We start from the raw sequence: 21641 nt of genomic DNA on the forward strand, positions 1-21641 counted from the left end.
ATAACTTATATTCCTCACAAAATTTGTACATTTGTTCTTCTATTCTTCATACTTTTGAAGTATTCAGAGCCTTAAGCTTTGCGTAAAATTAGCAGATGGTCTGAATATCAATAGTTTTCATACATGACATGTATAAAGATAAAGATGTCACTTCTGACTATCTGACTCGTCAATCTTGCTAACTGATTGAGATGTGCCTGTGATGGTTTTTTAATTACGGATTATTTTGTCGGGGATGAGAGATTCAAACAAATCTCAAAGTCAAAACACACTAACAGCAGCAAGCAGCAAATGGGTTCAGTTGTCTAGGAATATAATGAACAATGTTACAGGTCCTGTCACTGGCTCGAGTTTCCACTTGTAAACTAATCAGTGTTGTATTAACACACAAGACATGGAAGAGACACTGGATCAGATGTATGACTGTCACTCAGTGGGATGCAAGTGAAACCACAAGAGGGATGCAAGTGAAACTCGAAACCACACTGTATGTTTTCAGAAAGAGTTACAGTAGTCATGGAGTCAAGTTATTGGGCTCAGGTTTCAGGCTCACTGACTTCATTGACAAACGTCAACCTGTGGATCAGACCACACTACTTACAGATCATCAGCTAGTTGGATTATTGCTTTGAGTAGCATGAAGCGTAAAACACATAACACTGCTCTAAAACCGATCTCATTGTTGGTACAGGTAACACCAAGCAAATCACTGCTGCTAAACTGGTCATCTTCCCAATAAGACAGACCTCTCAAAGGACAGACTGCTTAAAATTTCATTTTCATTTCATTCTAATTTCATGGTTGGTTACACAAGACTTTCAGCTGTACCCTTGACATTAATGGTATGTGCCTAGATGAAAAAAAGAATGCAATGAGTTGAAAATGTCACTATTTGTTGTTATACTCAATGCGCCATCACCATATAAAGCAGTTTTTCATATCATATCCTTGGATATAAAAAATACACTGTTGGTCATAAATTTTGACAGTTCTGGCACGTAAGAAGGTAGTGAATAAAGTCTTCATTATAATGACCACTTGAAGACTTGGACGTGTTGGCTATATGCCGGTTATGTCTGTCTGCTTGTACTGCAACCGAACTTGAAGAGACAATGGATGATTTGACAAAATGATCTGATAACTCCCAAATTCAAATCAAAGTAATTGTGAGTTTCTATTTCTAAACTGATTCAATGAAATAGTGTTTCCAGCTCCAGTGAGCAATGAATTCCACGACATAATAACGCTCGGTATAAAGATGATTGAGAATATACTAACAGTTAAAAGTTTGAATGGAAATAGGAGGGATTATGTCTAATTTTTACAAGAAAAGATCTGTACTATAGGTTTCCAAAGTTTCAACCTCAGTAAGGAGTTATCTGCAAATATCAAAACAAACAATGAATAATTACAAGATCCCCGATTCACTTAGCTTTTAATGATTATAGGTACGTAAGCCCTGGGAGTCCCGCTTTTAATGATTATAGGTACGTAAGCCCTGGGAGTCTCCATTAAATAGGTTGACAGCAGTCAAATTGAAAGTAATCAGCTATACAGGTACAGTACATTATTATGTGTAGGGGTGCTCCATTATATGCAGACTAGTCAAAATGGGATTAGCCATAATGGGAAGATACCAAAAAAGACAACAATAGGTATTCATCTACCCAGGTAAGATGTACTTCAGAAGGCCCTGATACTATACTTCCCCAAACTGTGTATCATACCCTCAAGTTCTACTTTAAAGAATGGAAGAAAATATTTCATCAACAGCAGTACATACGGCTTCTGCAGAATGCAGCATATTTAAATTAATATAACATACTAAATAGTTTAAATATAATTTCATTACATGACCATGTAAAAACCACACAGACATTTTCCCATCAAGATGTAGAGAGAGGTTTGTTGTGCATTGGCCCACGATACTTTCTCTAGTTCAGTTGGGTAATCATTTTAACACTATATGTTTGATATTATAAACAATTAATTACTTTATCAAACAATATCAAAGACCATTAGATATGTTTCTCTTTTTATCTTCCTTTGAAAATTATGCTCTTCAGGAATTTGGAACATCTATGAACGGTCGGAAAGGAAGTGATCGGTGAAGGTCCAGGTTAGAATGTATCTTCAGTAACACATGTTTGTGACAAGAGGTGACTAATGGGATCAGGTGGTCAGACTCAGAGATGTGAATCACACAACACATCGGTTCCCAATGGTCCAGACCAAGGTGCATGATATTGATCACTTCATCATCTGGTCCAGACTTGATTATGCACACATAATCACCAAATAGTTGGAATATTGCTGAGAGCAGAATAAAACTAAACTCTCTGAAAAGGAAGTTGACTTTTTTAACATCTGCAACACATTTGCACAACTCATCTCTAATGATTAAATCTCCTGAATGTCTGAGTGAGTGAGTGATTAAGTGAGTGAGTTTTATTTAAAGTCACTTTTAGCCATTTTCCAGCAATATCATGGCAGGGGATAATGGGAGCTTCACACATTGTGCCCATTTGGGGCATCGAACCCAGGAGTTCAGCATGACGTGCAAGTGCTTTAAACATTAGGCTACCCAGCCGCCTAGTGAATGTTTTGAAAACTTGACACAGATACCTGAGGGATGATCCAGAACAAATTCAAGACCAAGGTCTGTCCATGTCAACTTCAAGAGCAACAATGCTATGACTTTGACTGTTTCAATACACAGGACATACCAACATGATTTAGTCCCATTTCTGGCAGTGAGATTATCACACCTTTTAAATGGACCAGCCAGTTATTTCATTTCTGGCACTGCGATTTCCATGAGACCCATTTCTAGTAAGAATGAAATGTACAACTTTATGGATTACAACATCTTGTTTGTAACATTGAGCGACATTTCAATGTATATTCTTAATTCATTATCACGCTAAAAAGTCCAATAAACAACCATTTCTGGCATTTTTGCTGTTCACACTGCTTAAATGATAGGTAATATAATACTAATTGGACTATCTCCAGGGTATACATTCCAACAAGTCTCCACTATACCATGAACGCATCTACGGCTCTGCCTAATAAATTTATTACCTCCCTTGGCTGGCTTTTCATCCAATCAGGTGACCTATAAATTTGTCTCTGTGATTTCCCAAAAAATCTGAGTCCCACTGCAAGCAAAACCTTCGAAGTTGCGACCGCTACCTTTGTTGACACTGGCAAGCTTGGTTGTAACGGCAGCCTAGCTGATTGGCTACTGTAAGAATGCGGAGCTAGCAAAGGGAGGTGATAAAATAATCGTGCCGACCCGTAGATGCATCCAGCATATAGTGGAGACTTATCGGATACTGAGGATGTAACTGGACTTAGTAGGCTAATTAAATGGATTAACTTAATCGATCAATGATACCTTACCATGGGAGACACAAGCAAACAAAAGACACAGGGTTGGCAAGTAATGTGATTTTATTATATACAAGTATAACAAAAATCATGCTTGAATCACCTTAGAGCTCAGATTAAAGGGTATATCACTGATCACAGAGTTCAAGCCTTGAAAGAACCTGCAAGCACTGTACCACAAGCTGACAGATAGGAAGCAATGTCTCTCGCACAGGTCACATACTCTCAGCCAAGGTCGTAAAGAGTGCGGTCGTTTTCCTGCATCCTGCGGCATTTGGTCGGCTTCTGGCTAGCTTCTATTTGGAGTAAAATGCTGCCTTGTTGTTCTCTTCCACCTTGAATAAATGATAAGTTCATAAATGTTCAAATGGGGTTTAACTGCTCGCTTTGCCTGATTGTAGCTATGGCATCTACGCTTATCAGTTCTAAAGTGGGTCCAGATTCTCACAGGAAAGCTGCCATTAATCCAAGTATCCCATGAAGTATCTCTCAAACAGAACACTGTGCCATGTCTAGCGTGTAACGAGTAACAGTCACTTCGTGTCCTTTCAAAACATGTGCCACTGGTAAAAACCACAATCCAAGGAACATTCTGAACCACCGATGAACGTCTGCACTAGTCTTGTAATCTTGACCCAAGCCAGTCCTTGCAGGTATCTGAACAACACTTGTCCAAAGTGAAAAAAACACCCTTTCAGGCTGGTAGCTAGAACAAGGTCACGGATAACACTGTGGACTGCCAGTTCAAAATACAGAATAAGTGTTGTGGGCTGCAATGTCAACATCTGTTCAGTAGCCTTCAACTTCAACAAGTTGATGAGTCGTTCATCTTTTTGTTAGGCAGTAGGCAGAATAACTGAGGGACACTTCCATAAGGCTGTTGTGAGTGACTGATATATAACTGGTTGAAGAGGATGGGACAAAGTTCCATCAATAACTGCTGTTGGTGAATCATGTAGTCTCTTCTGGTCGGAATCGATACCCAAAACTAGAATCCTGCTGTCGTTATAATTGTCATCAATCAGGAGAAACCCATCGCCATATTCTCGTTACCTATTCTCCTTCCAGAACCAGGTCTGCAGCTCCTTTTGGTGTTTGGGTCACTTTCTATGCACGCTGGCGCTATAAACTGGATTTGATCCCACCATACATACTTAAGTTGGAAGCAGTATCCGAAGGTCTTGCTTTATCATGGCCATCCTTGCAGTTTTTTTCGTTCCTCCTCGTAGATTTTCGGAATAGAGTTTAGTTCCTCTCGAGCATGTTTCTTCATGTTGCTGGTCAAACGTCTCACCTAGACCTGTAACATTTGTGTCAGGCTTCCCATGTCTCACAATGGTGCCATCTGCGGTTGTGGTCACTGGCCAGACAACCGGTATGAAGACACCTCCAGGGAAAGGAACCATTTCTTGTCTGTCTACAAGCATCCAAATCAAATTCCCACCTGTCCAAATTTTGTACAAAGTTCCCAAAGACAAACACATTCTGTTTTTAATCACTAAACCAGCAAAATCTCATTAGGATTAACCTGCCCAAGTAAGAACTGATTAGTTAGGCAGCATTGGATTAACTAAGGCTTGACTAACCCTACTTCATTTTCAAACAGGATTAATTAACATAATGTCATTTTCACACAGACAACTTTAGTCCCAATTAGTGATGGTAGCTGTCCCAATTCTGGCAGTGTGATTTCCGTATGTCCCATTTCTGACAGTGGATTTTAACACCTCGCTAATTACGTCATCTGGAGATGGCCAGTTTTCGGATTATACATCAGCATATGTCCAGTGCTTTGTCCTGAACACAAAGAGAAGGCTACAGTGAAGAGAACAAACACCTAGCATGGTCAGTTGTGTGGACCTGAGGAATGTTTGATGTGACCAAGGTGGACCCGCACATCACAAACAAGTCAGTTTGCATGTTCAATTAGATTTTGCCATGGTGGCAGCATCACACAGTTTGATGTTAGTTTCTGAATAAATGTGTACAAGTTTGTCCATGAATCTCCAAACCAAGCATATACAGTTCTGAGTCTCGATGTGACCATCTCCCTGTTCAGGCTCCGAAGTTTGTTTTGTAGCTACCAACTGGGAAAACCATTATGATACAGGGCTGCAAAGCAATGTTTCTGCAGGTGTTCCATGTCATTCAGCAAATATCGCATATAAAGTACACTTTTAATATATATTTTACTTCAAAATAGTTTAGTTATTATTAAAAATATTGCATTGAGACCACATTTTATTGAACTGACTAATCTCAGCAAAATTGATATTGTCTGGAAACTTACAGCCTCATATGAAAATCTTACTGAGGTGACAGAGTATATACTTAATTCTGTTTCCAATTCTCACATCAAATGTCTCATTCCTTCTGGGGCACTGCTTTGGAGCCAAATGAATATTTGTCCACAGCTGAAGAAATGTAACTTTTCCAGGAGAAAAAGGGAGCACGCAATCAACACTGATCGAAAACTGAACAATATGTGTAGTGGCCTTTGCGGGGCTGGTCATTCACGTATATGTGATGTGTCCTTATTGGACAATTAGACATGTAGTGAAAAGTGAGTAAAATTTGAACTCCCACCTCACAATCTGACCAGAAACTGTCACAAACATTATGTCCTAGTCTGCCATACAGAGCCTGAGGCAAATATATCCAAGTAAGCCCACACAAGTCTAGAAAATGCTACAAGCCAACATTTCCTTAGCTTCAGAAAATGAAGGAAGTCTCAGGTCTCCATTTCATATTATTCTTTTTTACTATGAACTTTTTTCAGTAAAATACATTCATTTCAGAGAGTAGTTGTTAGTCTAATTATGTCCAGGACTTACAGAGGCTGTAGCCATGCAAAGAATAGACTAACAACTTGTCTCTGAAATGAATATATTTTATAGAAAATAAAGCTCATAGTTAAAAAATGAAATAATTTAAAAAGGAGCCTTAAAACTTTCTTCATTTTCAGAAGCTGTGGAAAACTAGACTAATCACTTTTTCTAGACTTACATGGACTTTCGTGGATATATTTGCACCAAGACCTGTATGACAGACAATGCAAAGCCATGAGAGACTATGAGAATAACAACTAGTCATACTGATCCCCGGGCCTATCATCAAAATAAGGGTTATTCAGGATACTAGAGATGACTAGGGTTTTTTCAAACAATCCCTCATCCTTACAAAGGATTAAACTCCAACTCAAAAACAGAGCACCAAGATATATTTCTTGTCCATGGATTCATTCCAAGTTTTATGTCAGTATCTTTTTCACAGCATATGACAGGTTAGGGACTCATATTTTTTCTGACTAGGCATAGAAAAAATTTTCTTTTGGAAAAAAGTGCCCAAAATGAGAGGACTGAAGGTACTATTTCCATCTGCAGTTCGTCATACTCAAATATAATGAATATGCATACCGATCAACAGCTTGCCAGCAACTGACTTCACACCATCATGTGAAAAGACAGATTTATTCAGATTCTGATGTCAATTTTCCTTTCCACAACACTGAAAACACTTGAACAAAGGGTATTCAAACCATGACTTATCTTTTCATTCCTATCATGGGGATATGTAGCGATCTTATTCTGGATATGGGCAATGAACAGTATGGCCTTGGCCTGGAAAGTCTGTGTCAGTTACCTCTCTACACTTCACAGATGAGCAGTCATTTCACCCTTTTTTTCAAGCACCATTTAGTGACTGTTTAAGATGTACTCACAAGGTATGATATGCTTTTCCACTGCAATCTATTGGAGACTTATGCCACATGTATTAGTGACTGCTGAGGTTATATGTCACAGCTAGAATATACACATTAGGCCTAAAAAAATTGTTGCAAATCAGATTACTTGATGAACCCTTGAATTCTAGTGCTAACCCGATGTTTTTTCAAGCAGTATGAATAAAATAAGCTTTTACTGAGCTTTAGATACCTTTTTTTCCCAGCGCCGACAGACACTGGTCATTCTGATTGAGAAAAAGTCCACATAATGGCCTCAAGCTTCATTGAATAAACCATTTACCTCTAAATAAATTTTAAAAAAAAAACCCCAAAACCAAAACTACCTACCCTAAATTTTAGAAACGTAATCAGAGCCACAACATTTTCTTAATTTGGCCTCAGTTAATTTCACTTAAACAGCCTAAATGCATTAAAATGAAGAGGTGTTTTCATGATATGTCAGTCAGTCATGTCATACAAGGTTAGGTCACACAGGCTTAGGTCACAGATGCTCAGGTCAAATGAGACCACTGAGGTGTGACCTAATGCTCTAGGTGGTGACCATGGTGATGAATGGGGGATGTTTGGGTCAATGAGTTCCCACACCAGGTGTTCAGCAGCTGTAAAATAACTCAACAAAAAAATCAAAGTTCATGTATTTTCACTGACAGAAACATAAACCTATGAAATAATTTCAAGGGCACTATGTGTACCAATATGTCTTAATCTGACATGTCACAGTAATTTATTTGACTATCAAAAACCATCATATGGTCTGATTAAAGTCCTTATTTGACTTATTACGATTGTGTCTTGATTTGGCACTATGAGAGACAGTCACTGGCAGTGCAGCTCTTCCCTCTGCTTTTTGCATGCTACACGTGGTTCATGGCTAGCCAACATTTCCAAGTGGTGACATTCATATGAACATTTGGATTTGTTTGGACCTTCTGTCCACCAGGCTTACAAAAAAAGAAAGATGAAAGTGTGTAGCAGGACAAGTTAAAATTTCACCTTTTAATTCATCCATCATCTTTTGACTTCAAGATTTTATGTAAATAAATGACTCATCTCAAGAGCATATTTTTGTGTCTAAAATGCACAAACACCTGAGTAACATGTGGGTTTCATGAAAGGGGTACACAAACATAATTTTATAATCATATTTCCAAAACTTTATGCCGTACGTATTTAATTGTAGATACATCAGTTAAGATTATGCTTCACTGTTAACACATCCTACCAGTTTTGTTCCAGTTTTCAGTATTTATGAACCTTCTACCTTCTAGAGAAATAATAAGTATTGTTTTTGAATAATAAAGAAAAGCTCCCAAATCCATCACTTCCATCAATTTCAGCTTACAGAAATGTTGTAGTGACAAAAACTTGTAAAATTCATCTCAAGCCAGATCAATTTGATATATCTGCAAAGTTTTGTTGATAAATATTCAGCAATCTTTGAGATGTTCCCCAGAAACGAAACCCACTCCTTCTTGAGACTAAGTCCACGAAAATCAAACAAAATTTAAAAGCTGGAATTAAGTAAATAGCAAAAAACACTTTTTCAGGTTTTGTTTGCCATATCTAAAAATTTTGGTGAAGAGACTGAACAAAATTAAGGATGGACAAATGGACAAACAAATGGAAGGACAGAGTACATGGAAGCATTGACTATATCACAAATCCCCACCAGGATAATAAACACATGTTGCCTCTTTCTGACATGCAGTGTTTTTGATTTGACAACTTTTATAACTATACACAAACCAAATAATACAGTGTAGCAATATCATGGCATTTATTACTACAGACTAAGTAAACTTAGTCTCTGTATTATTCGCTACACTCCTACACTGAGTTTAACAAACCCTCGTAGGAGGTAACCCTTGAGACTGACCAATCAGAACACAGCTTACCAAATCTCCAAAGTTGAGATTCCTATATACCGTTTGAACTTTCACCTTGAAAATGTTTGTACCTCAACAATTCTGAAAGCTATTTTCAATACGATTGCTTCCAGGTGATGTACACAGAGCATGCCACAAAAGTGAGTAAACTGTTATGGTAACCATGTCAAAGGAAAACCCAAAGTATATATATGTCAAACATATCTGTGTTTTATGCACATTTTCATTTGTTGAGAGATCAGTGTCAATCACCGGGAAATTTTGTAAGTCCCGCCAAATAGTAGCTGTTGACTGATTGGTTAAATCTGTTCGTCAGTCTCGCATTTGTCTGGACATGGCACCCAAAGGTTACCTAATGCAACCTCCTACAAGAGTTTCTTAGACTCAGTGTAGGAGTGTAACGAATAATACGGAGACTAAGTTACTTAGACTGTATATTACAAAGTATGGACAAACAGGTCACATTCCATATGAAATGTCACATGTTGTATTAAGCCCAAAATAAATTCTTTTTCTGAAAGACAAAGAAATGCGAAAAAGGGCTAATCCATAACTGCAAACCATTTTTGCCAACATGTTCACACACACCAGCAAATATTGACAGCCAGGTTTCACCTGTCAACCTGTCCTGGGCCAGTGACTGACTGCCAGCAATATTCCCAGCAAACATTAGTGTGATACTGATACAGCTGCATGTCAAATAACTAGCAACAGTGTTCTATGGCCAGGTGTTCAAAGGTAAAGCACTCAAACTAAATACTTTCAAGGTTCATCACATATCAAAAAGGATGTCCCAAGTATTTGTTGTCTGTAATACAGACCACACAAATCCATAAAATGTGTTAAGTCTAGATTTCCTCAGCTTTAGGAAATGAAGAAAGTCTCAGGGTTCCTTTTCAGTATCCTTTATTACTTTTACTATGAGCTTTTATTTCTGTAAGATACATTTACTTCAAAGACTAGTTGTTAGGGTAAGGTAACTGGTACCTCAAGCAATAGACCAATGGTGTACATTTACCCAACATTTATTCACAGAATGGACAAAAATGATCAAACTAATTATGGAATCATTAAGTCAGTCAAGCTGGGGATGCTTCAAACACAAATACTGTTGACCACACTGAGGACTGGGATCTCATAATTTACATTCAATTCAATCTAAAAGTCAGCATGTTTCAACTTGTGTTTATGTTTTCCATTCATGCGTTGACTGAATACAGTCATCTGTGTGCATGTTTTTGAGGCAGTCATGGCATCACCATAAAAAACGTCTAAAATTTAGTACAAATCTAATACATGTAGTCTGATTATCTTATAATTGACTCATCAATGCGTGTAACTTTCCAAGTATATTTGCATTTATATGACTTACACAAAAAGGACGAGTGTTGCTAACTGACCACTGTATCTCCTGCAATGTTTGAACGCTGACTTGAATTACATATTCCAGTACTATTCAAAGCTTTCAGACCACTTTGTTTTCACACATAATGTTCCAGATGATATCATTTGGGCTATGATCTGATCATGACACAGCACACCTCAAAACCAGGAATCATGAGCAGATGACACATACCCCAATCTGCTGCAATTCAGAAACAGAAATGAAAATAGGAAAAATAAACTTATCATCACAAAGCATTAAAAGGCATCAGTATACAACTTGTGTCATCACTGTGGCAAGTTGCATCAAGAAATATTGAACCACCAGTGTCATCAGTGTAGCATTTTGCATCAAGAAATATTGAACCACCAGTGTCATCAGTGTAGCATTTTGCATCAAGAAATATTGAACCACCAGTGTCAACAGTGTAGCATTTTGCATCAAGAAATATTGAACCACCAGTGTCATCAGTGTAGCATTTTGCATCAAGAAATATTGAACCACCAGTGTCATCAGTGTAGCATTTTGCATCAAGAAATATTGAACCACCAGTGTCATCACTGTGGCAAGTTGCATCATGAAATATTGAACCACCAGTGTCATCACTGTGGCAAGTTGCATCAAGAAATACTGAACCACCAGTGTCATCACTGTGGCAAGTTGCATCAAGAAATATTGAACCACCAGTGTCATCAGTGGAGCATTTTGCATCAAGAAATACTGAACCACTTGTGGAGTTACCCTCCACTTTGAGAAATATCCAAGTGGTCATGAGAAAGTAATATATATAAATTTACAGCCAAAATCAACACAAGGCACAAGTTCACCACTTGACCGATGTGAATGCCAAGTTAGAACTGTTTACATCTGAATAGCAGAAACAGTGGAGAGATGGACGGATACGCTGATGGCTATATCACGTTTAATCAGGGCTGCCTACTGCCAGAACAAGCCATCATTGAACACTGCCTCATTGAGGTCAGCGGCCCAGGTAAGCTGAATATCCCGGTAAAATGCACACAGAAAATTTCCACTACACATTGAAAAATAATTATTGCATCCCTATCATTATGCATTTAAATTGTTGATATGCAAAAAACTTAATCATATGTGTACAAAATACTTATACCGATTGTTATCAAGTTGTGCTGTTAGTATAGGACTAGTGTTGTGCTCTTGGTACAGGATGAGTGATTTTTTCTTAAATAATTTCCATTACATTTAATCTTGTTTTGATTAGTTATGACATAAGGCAGTAATTACCCACATATTTGAAAGCAGTAGGTAAAGGACAATGAAATACCCACTAGACATTCATAATACCCACTCTCAAAAAATACAGAGACCCACATGAGCTAAATCTGGAGCTCTGGGTACAATGACATATCTGATCAAAACAAAAGGTTAATGTGAGGACCAGCATCGAAGAGTTACACTGGCTATATACTCACTCGTATTCATTATGTGTAGCAAGCAACTCAAAATTATTTGGATAATTTACCAAAATCTTTTGTAGTGCTAGTTTGTAGTTGAGCAGCTACTCAGAATTATTGTACACAATGGAGTCTTTGACCAACAGGGTCTTTTCACTAGAAGCCCTGGATTATCCACTTCAAGATCTAGTTATATGAATGAAACTTCTTGCCGATGTTATTACCATCACATAAAGGAAATGTTACCTATTCAGGCCACACAAATTGAGGCAATATTTTGAAAATGTGTCAGAAGTCAAGCATGTCAATCAAATCCCTCTTGTTTGAGTTCCCTCTCGCCTACTTGCCTCAACTTGTCTTTTACAGTTATAGCAAGGATATTCTGGAGGAAACAGAAGTGTAACAGTAAAAGTTACTAAAACACTAGAGAACATTTTCCCAGTATTTTGGCCCTCATCACACAAGGTAAAAACATAACATGTACCAGTAATCTATCTTTGACCTTCAACATATTTTAAACTAATTAAAGCAATCTTCAGTGTTTGCCCTGATACTGGAAACCTGCGTATTTAACGCACAAATTATCTCAAATACACAGTGAAGTTTTAAAACTTTGTTGACGCAATGCTACTGACCGTAAGTTCATATAACCTAAATTTGTAATCTGCTGTTAACTACTTAATTTATTGTTTGCCAGTTAACTCCCCAGTGCTGATTAAATATCTTACCTGCCTTACCTTGTTTTTGTCATTATTAAACAATCGCAATTGATGTCTTGATGAAAGTTCCATACTGACATTGATTCCCCAAAACATGTTCATGACTCCTTCTCATGACACCAAGAGTCATGATGACTCCTAAATTTTCATGTCTAGGGCAAACACTGGTCTTTACTTGACATAATCTATTTCTTCTCTTGACATTGTTCTGCTTTCTTTTATGCAAATTCGTCTCCAGTAGTAAACTGATATTTCAAAGAATTGCTGCAAATCATGGTGAAATACCTGTGACATAGAAATAGTAGAATACCACGGGGATCTGTGACAGAGACTATGGTGGAAAACTATTGGGATATGTGACATACAAACAGTCAAATACCAATGGAATCTGTGACACAGAAACAGTGGAATACCATTGGAATCTGTGACACAGAAACAGTGTAATACCACTGGGATCTGTGACACAGACTACAGCAGAATACCACTGGCATCTGTCACACAGACTAAAGTGGAATACCACTGGAATCTGTGACACAGAAACAGTGGAATACCACTGGGACCTGGGAGTATACAGTGGAATACCATTGGGATCTGTGACACAGACTATGGTGCAATACCATGGGGATCTGTGACACAGAAACAGTGGAATACCATTGGCATAAATGATACAGACAATGGAAGAATAACACTGGGATGTGTGCCACAGACTACGGTGGGTTGCTGTCGGCATCTGTGACACAGACTACAGTTGAATACCATTGGCACTTTTATGGATTACCACTGGGATCTGTGACACAGACTATGGAAGAATACCACTGGGATCTCTCACACAGACTATGGAAGAATACCACTGGGATCTGTCACACAGACTATGGTTTGAATACCGTTGGGATCTATGATTACACGATGCCATTTAGAAAGTGGTCAAATGCAACATATATCATATTTGGGATTTCACTTTCTTAGTAAAGTGCAGATTCTAGTACTTTCTTTGGTTGAGTCCCATCCGGGATTTGAACCAAAGTACACAAAGTACACAGTCTAGACTACCAGCTGTCCGACTTTCATTTTTGTGGAAGTCGCGGTGGCTGAGCGAGCTAGGCGGCTGACTTTGTGTGCTGGCGATTAGGTGCCTGACTCTGAGGGTTTGGGTTCGAATCCCGGATGGGACTCAACCAAAGAAAGTACTAGAGTCTGTACTTTACTAAGAAAGTGAAATCTCAAATATGACATATGTTGCATTTGACCACTTTCTAAATGGCATCCTGTAATCATAGCTTTCGGCCGTGGGAACTGTGCCAATTTACACTCATCAGAGGGGTACATAAAGTAAGCAGTCGAGACTACCAGTTGTCCGACTTTCATTTTTGTGGAAGTCGTGGTGGCTGTGACTTTGTGTACTGGTGATTAGGTGCCTGACTCTGAGGGTGTGTGTTCGAATCCCGGATGGGACTCCAAAAAGGGTACTAGAGTCTGTACTTTACTACGAAGGTGAAATCCCAAATATGACATATGTTGCATTTGACCACTTTCTAAATGGCATTGTGTAATCATAGCTTTCGGCTGTGGGAGCCGTCCCAATTTACACTCACCAGAGGGGTACACAAAGTACGCAGTCTAGACTACCAGTTGTCCGACTTTCATTTTTGTGGAAGTCACGGTGGCTGAGCGGGCTAAGCGGCTGACTTTGTGTGCTGGCGATTAGGTGCCTGACTCTGAGGGTTTGGGTTCGAATCCCGGGTGGGACTCAACCAAAAAAAGTACTAGAATCTGTACTTTACTAAGAAAGTGAAATCCCAAATATGACAAATGTTGCATTGGGATCTGTAACACAGACTATGGTATAATACCACTGGGATATGCGATACTGACTATGGTGGAACACCACTTGGATATGTGATACAGACTATGGTGGAATACCATCGGGGTTTGTGATACAGATTATGATGGAATACCATTGGGATCTGTGACACAGACTATGGAGGAATACTATTAGAAGTTGTGACAGATTACGGTGGTATATCATCAGGATATGTCACAGACTATGGTGGAATACCATTGGGATATGCGTCACAGACCATGGTGGAATACCACTGGGATCTGTGACACAGAATATGGTGGAATACCATTGGGATTTGTCACAAAGATTATGATGGAATATCATTGGGATGTGTGACACAGACTATGGAGGAATACCATTAGGAGTTGTGACAGATTACAGCAGAATATCATCAGGATATGTGTCACAGACTATGGTGGTATACCATTAGGATTTGTGGCAGATTACAATGGAATACCATTGGGATCTGTCACACAGTGGAATACTATTGGGAAATGTGACATAGATTACAATGGAATTCCACTTGGATGTGTGACACAGATAATGGTGAATACCACTGGGATATGTGATACAGATTACAGTGGATTACCACTGGGTAATGTGACATGATAGAGTGAGTAAAGTCATTTAGCTTTCACAGTGCATTCAGCAATCTGGTAACAAATTGTTAATAATTAAGTGTGGACTACACAATCCAGTGATCAGCAGCATGAGCATCAATCTACACAATTTGGATTCAATCATGTCAGCAAGTGTGACCACCAAATTCTGTTTGTTGATGGCCTCTTATGACAAGCATGGGTTACTGATGATTGATCTGAACGGGTAGATTACGGTGGAATGCCGTTGAGAATGGGACGTTGGGGAAGTACCACTGGGATATGTGCCACAGTCTATGGTGGAAATGGGAGAGCTGTTGGATCCAATCAAGATGGGACCAAACTTCTTCACATCTGAACACACTATATATTTTGTTATAAAAGTTCAAGTTGTAGTGTCTTACATGTTGTGTTGTTTATATCCAACGTCCATGATGATATTCAAATCAAGAGGGTTTTTGCCTGGGATGGCAACAATGATTTACCTCCAGTTTGTGGTCTTCAAGTGCCGAGCGAGTCTACCTCCATATATAATACGTAAGGCACGTTCTGATCGCAACTGGTTAGCAAATCATTAAATCTGCAAACAATACCCTGCATCTAAATAAATATAGATCTATGTAACACTGACAGTGGTCTTCTCGTGTGGTATATATTGACAGTAAGTTACCTGAATCCATCTCTCTGTTTCGTGAAGGGCCAATTCCGTAAAAAAATCCATCTCTTCGTCCTCGAGAAATTTTGCATCCCATGCATCGTTATCCGGTGTGTCCTCGGCCATTGTTTCGCCGCGCGTAAATCCACTGGGTTGGGTCTGACAGAGAGAGGGCATAAGACGGCCAAGCCCTGGCCAATGGCTAGCCTTGATCAACACCAAAACACAGCCCGCAGGTGTCAGAATTTCGGCGAAAATTTAGTAAGCGTTGATTGACAACATGTATTACTCCCCTCAACGACGATGTGACACCGGGACTGTCACATAGGTATATCCTCAATGAATCTGCACCTCTCACTGGCACGTGTCATCTACAAATAACTTTCTCCTGTGCAGATTTTGAAAACATCACTACAACACTCACTTCCCCACTCGGCCTGACACGGTCCAGTGCGAGAAGTCACGTGTCACGTGATCAAGCTGAACCCGTCGAAAGTAGGGGCGTTCACATCATAAAGTCGGTGTTTGTTATATATGATTATGTTTATGACCCCTTACCTCTAGTCCAAAGAGCGAAAGGACACTATAAAACCAGGTGTTGCAGATTACCAGTTTGTGCAGTGACCATTGACTTCAGTGCGTCGGTCCTCCAGAGACAGTTAGCCTGTCATTGAAACTCTACGATCCGATTGGAATCGAAAGAGGCATTTCAGTAGACCTACTGAATGGCATGTATAAGGATGGGTGTGTAAAACTGGTACAGAACTGCCTATAGATAACACGGCCAGTGCCTCCGGTTATACAGTATATCTCTCCCTGACCCCAGAAAATACACCAGTCCATCGCAGGTCGATGGGAATGTGTGGTCAAGTCTTGACAGCCTCAGCTCTAGGGCTCAGTTAGGAATTGTTTTGTTTTTTTTTATATAGGGGCCATTTTCTTAAATGTATATTTTTTTATTTAGATGATTTCTGTGGCTGCATTTTAATATACACGTACTGAATTTTCATCAGTTCTAGTGATTGTCCGGAATCTGTTTTAGCCCATTTCACTTTCTTTATTGGAAAAAGACAAAGCAGACAAATTTATTACCTGTAGTATCAAAATTAAAATATTAGTCACTTCAACATAACCTTGAAGCTGAACAATTACGTCTGTATCTTATCTTTCAATTAATTTTTTTTTTTTACAACTGTAAGTGCATAGAATGTGGACGAAACAACCCAGTAATCTTGACTGGTTTATGAACCAACTCACCGACTGCTCGATCCAGTTACCCGCCTCCTGAACAGACCTCCGGGGTGGGTGCACGCAATAAGCCCCTACAGATATCTAGCCATGAATTGAAGGGCGAACTTTGATGTAATTCCTGGTTGTTGTATAGGTATCTTTTTTTAAAATTAGTAATTAGTAAAAACAGTAATTATATGATTTTATAACATGTAAAAGGTGACAATGATGCGACGTTCGTGTATACAAAAGAATATATATAAATTTCTTCTGAACTATTAAACTTCGGATGGTAAAGCTTCATGTCTGTGTTTGTTTTTCATGATATATTAGGCCATTTATATGAGGGCAAATTCACTAGTGGGTGAACAACCAGAGATAGGACAACGCTAAAAACAAACTTGGGTGTGTAAGTGCAGGCTATGATAGGCGACCCACTCGTGTCCCACCTCTACCCAAACATAGCATAGGATTACACATAAATGACAAGAGCAAACATGTTGCTGGTTAGAGTAATTTGTCCGCATAAATTGTGCGATTTAAGTTTTGGTTAGTTTTTAACTATGTGGTCTTATACAAGACCCTAATTTTGTGCTACGTAATAAGAGAGAAACAGCTTTAACCGCGTTTCACAAGTAGTGCACAGTCTTGGTGTACATTCTGATATAACCCTGCTCCAAGGCTGTACGGAATAGTGACCCTATGGATGCATAGTACACATGTAATTCTATCCTTCGAAAGGCTAAGTATAGGTATGAAAACAATAAATAAGCCCCCCACCCCCAGTCTGTTCTATATTAAATTTTTAGAAGATCTTTTAAACTATTCATTTTTGCCGTACAGACTAATGCAAGTCTAATTTTGATACGACTGGATGATATTATATTCCAAGTTGAATGTCAAGGGTAGCAGGTCTGTTGTTTCTCTAGTTGGTCTCTGGTACAGACATACGATCCTGCGCTATCGCTGGGTGTCCATTTCCGCATAGATGTTCTCTGTTAACATCAGACAATAGCTATTGGACATCCGATACCACAATGGACGCCTGGTAACCTTGTGAACATTTGAACAACCTCACCGCTACCGAGCGTAACACATGACATAATGTGATTCTACCAGTTCAGCATACCTGTAACGTAAATTCTATCTAGCTGACTAAATACTAATCTGAAAACATCCGCCTTGGACCATCATGTGTGAGTTATCACAGATGCGACCTAGATCTGCCTGAGGCACATGCTCAAATTGACCCTCCACCAGGTCGAGCGAGCTGGGTGTAGCCGACGGGCTAATTACATTGGCATATTATGAGCATTTCTGTGTAATCACAGGATGTCTTCAGGCACGCTCACAGCATACCTGGTGAAGATTAGGGGGGAATCAATTTATACCCAGGCAAAAATGTTAACTACGTGTATAACATTGGAGGTCATGTCAGTGATTGATATGATACACATGTAGCCCTTGGGCGATCAATATACCACAACTTGCCAAACCCTGTCAAACAGTCGACGGGGTATATTATGGTATATCATGCAGCCACTATCACCATGATATAGTTCAGTAGTAATATGTCAAACCGATACAAAAAAGCACCCATCCACAAGCACGCACGCACGCACACGCGCGCACAGACAATAAGGTCTTTATTCGTTTGGGGAGGTTTGGGGTTTTGTCTTTAAAAGGAATATTGTTTTGAAACAAAGCGCTTTGTCTTGTCAACCGTTCCACAAGGGATGGAGGCGAGCGGCTTTCTTCAAACATAACGTAGCAGTATGTGCTTGCTTGAAATACACGTGCAGTGACAGTTGTCCATACCATCCGGAGTTACATGTACGGTCACTCGTAATAGTAACTTCAAACTGTAGCAATATCATCGAACATAGCCTATGATATTAATCAATGTGGTGCTGTAACATACAACGCTGACTTGTAATTAAGTCGCCTCATCTGATCAATGGCGAAGACTCATGGCTGGTTCCTCCAGACACCCTGCAGCAGTATACGTGCATGCGGTAGCTTATTAAAACACAATGTTAATTATATCTGGTGTAATAAAATCAACACTTGACCCAACATAACAAAATTGCGTTCATCTGGAATATTTATCCTGTACATGTGCACCTACAAAGAAAACCTCTTGCGCACACCAGACAAATGTATGATCATACTGAGCAAGAAATCAAAGTATCAGCCATCTCTTGACTTCCATTGGGTTCCATATCATTCCTACTGTAGGAATACTAACTGTTGTTGACTATCGCCACATTGCTCTCTCGCCCATTGCAATGGAATGCCTGGGGCCATTAATTTAAAGTTTCTAAAGCAGTCAACGTCGCATGTCTTGCATTCTCTCCAGTTTGACTATGGCAGCCTGTCTTGGTGAAGCAGACACGGCCATATCACTTCCTCACAATATACATGTAAATATATATCTTTCAGCTCATCAGTCCTATGCAACAATCCTGTTTTTTGACTTTCAGAAAGTCGCCAATATGAAGGTCAATAGTAACATCATTCGTTGGAGTGAGTCTTTCCTTGTGAAAAGTACTTGTGAACAGTCCCCGACTTTGATAACCAATACAGGAGCTCCATAAGGTTGTGTTCACTCTATATATCAATGAATGTGCCCGTGACCAATACAGGAGCTCCGTAAGGTTGTGTTTTATCATCGGTATTGTTCACGTTACATACCAACGAACGTGCCCGTGACCAATACATGAGCTCCCCGAGGTTGTGTTCTGTCACCGGTATTGTTCACGTTATACACCACCAAACATGCCCGTGACCAATACAGGAGTTCCCCGGGGTTGTGTTCAATCATCGGTAGTGTTCACGCATTATACGAACGGACGTGCCAGAGACCAATACGGGGGCTCCCTAAGGTTGTGTTTATCACCGGTATTGTTCACGTAATGTACCAGTGAACCAATAAGGTTGTGTGTTACAACTGTCCTCTTCTTGGTACAAACATGCGCATGATAATGAGATTATGAAGTATTATTCCGTTCTGTACAGCTCCTACGGATATAAATAAGGTTCTAAAGGCACCTTTTTGCTGCTTTCGCGAACAACCCGGAACACGACAGAGATGAGGCGACACGTTTAACAAGTACTTGAAACAGTCCCACCTTCTGTGACTTAAAAGACCTCTTTTCACCTTTTTCGAAAGGGAGCACCTACAAAGGGACGTAACCCGAAATTCTTCAAAGATATGAGAGAGGTACCAGACTGCCTACAATCAAAAACAAAGATCTACGTTTGAATTGATCTTCAGCAAGGTTAGAACTGATCTTCAGCAACCTGTACTAGTAAAGGGACCATCGCAACTTAGCTTGCAAATATCGCGGCGTTAAACAACAAACAAGTGCCCTTTCTCAGACAGACTGACTTATCCCTGTCAGATTTGTCACATACGAACTGATACAGAATTCTCCATTCTCAGATACGAGCTGATACAGAATTCTCCTCAAAAACGAGCTGATACAGAATTGTCCCTTCTCATGCAGATACGAACTGATACAGATTTCTCACTTCACAGATACGAGCTGATACAGAATTGGCACTTCTCAAATGCAGACTGAATTAGTCATCATGAAACGTCATCACGTTCTTGATCTTTAAATATTTCTTAGTACAAAAGGTTGCCTGCTGGGTGCGGTGGTTAAAATGCATGTCTGGTGACATGGACAACTCATACTGAGCTGAAACAGCTTTGCGCGACTGTAGCCCTAACGCTGCAGTGTGGAAGCCTCTGCAATATCACCCTTGTTGACACTCGATGGCGGCTGGGGAGCAGGAATGCCGAATCCTATAATTAGACCATGCGTCACAATACATTATATAGGATATCCAAACTGCCAGTGCAGATATAACAAATGCCATACCACTTCGTATAGTGGTTCACTCCCAGCTGAATGTGCACTGATCAGTCATCAGTCTTGAGCTCCTCTACATTCTAACCAATTCCCAGTTCATAGCCAGTTACGATAGTTTTAATTTAATTTTAACGTTCAAGGTGAGTGGTATAAAACATAATCCAGTACACCTTTGCCCAAAATATTTAAGTTCATTATGAACTTAAATCAGTAAATGGATAAAATTACAATGACAGGTTGTTCAATACATGCGCCCAGCATTGCTCTTGGGGAAACTCACGACAACAGCACAAGGTGGAATAAATATGCTCACATATATTGTCAACGCCTAAAACCGTTGCCAGAATGAGGTTCAAAAAGCATTTGAAATCACATTCTTGGAGTCGCAGTTTTAATGTGTCAGAGAAACAGTCCACGAGAAGATAATTCGCACCAGTACAGGTAAAGATCTGTGATTGAAAAGTAGTTGCTCATGAAATATGAATGCTATTAACAAGCCTTGGTGACAAGGATTTGTTATATGTCCTTCTGTCTGCTCGTCTGGCTTTGCACACGTATATCCATGCAGGCTCTCCCTTACATATTGAATAGCAAGTATGACATCAGTGCCTTGGAATTTGTTTTCAGTATATCTGGCAGTTAAGTTCTATGTATGGAAGATCATCACTATATCGTGTTTCACTTCCGAAAATATACAAGGATGGATGTCATAGATCCAGTTTTTTTAGTCGCACGCCGTTTTGTACTGGACCTCCTTTCACGAAGCGCTAAAGCGGTATTTAGTCACTTAGGAAACCTTATTGCAATGTTAAAGAATGGGAGTTAAAGTTAACCTTAGTAAAGACTGCCTCGTGAAAGAGGACCGAACTCTTATCCAGG

At 39.4% G+C, this 21641-nt stretch overlaps 1 protein-coding gene across 4 annotated transcripts in view; it reads right to left on the reverse strand.

Moving 5' to 3' along the window:
- LOC137274155 (LIM domain only protein 7-like) overlaps positions 1–15907 on the reverse strand; it is a 111290-nt gene extending 95383 nt beyond the window's left edge. For all 4 annotated transcript variants that reach the window (XM_067807185.1, XM_067807186.1, XM_067807183.1 and 1 more), the window contains exon 1: positions 15670–15907. In XM_067807185.1, the coding sequence (XP_067663286.1) occupies positions 15670–15831 (162 nt within the window). In that variant the 5' untranslated portion in view covers positions 15832–15907. The remainder of the gene's footprint in view (positions 1–15669) is intronic.
- Between the last annotated feature and the right edge of the window lie 5734 nt (positions 15908–21641).

Source organism: Haliotis asinina, chromosome 2 (assembly GCF_037392515.1).
Source record: "Haliotis asinina isolate JCU_RB_2024 chromosome 2, JCU_Hal_asi_v2, whole genome shotgun sequence".
NCBI classification, from domain to species: domain Eukaryota; kingdom Metazoa; phylum Mollusca; class Gastropoda; order Lepetellida; family Haliotidae; genus Haliotis; species Haliotis asinina.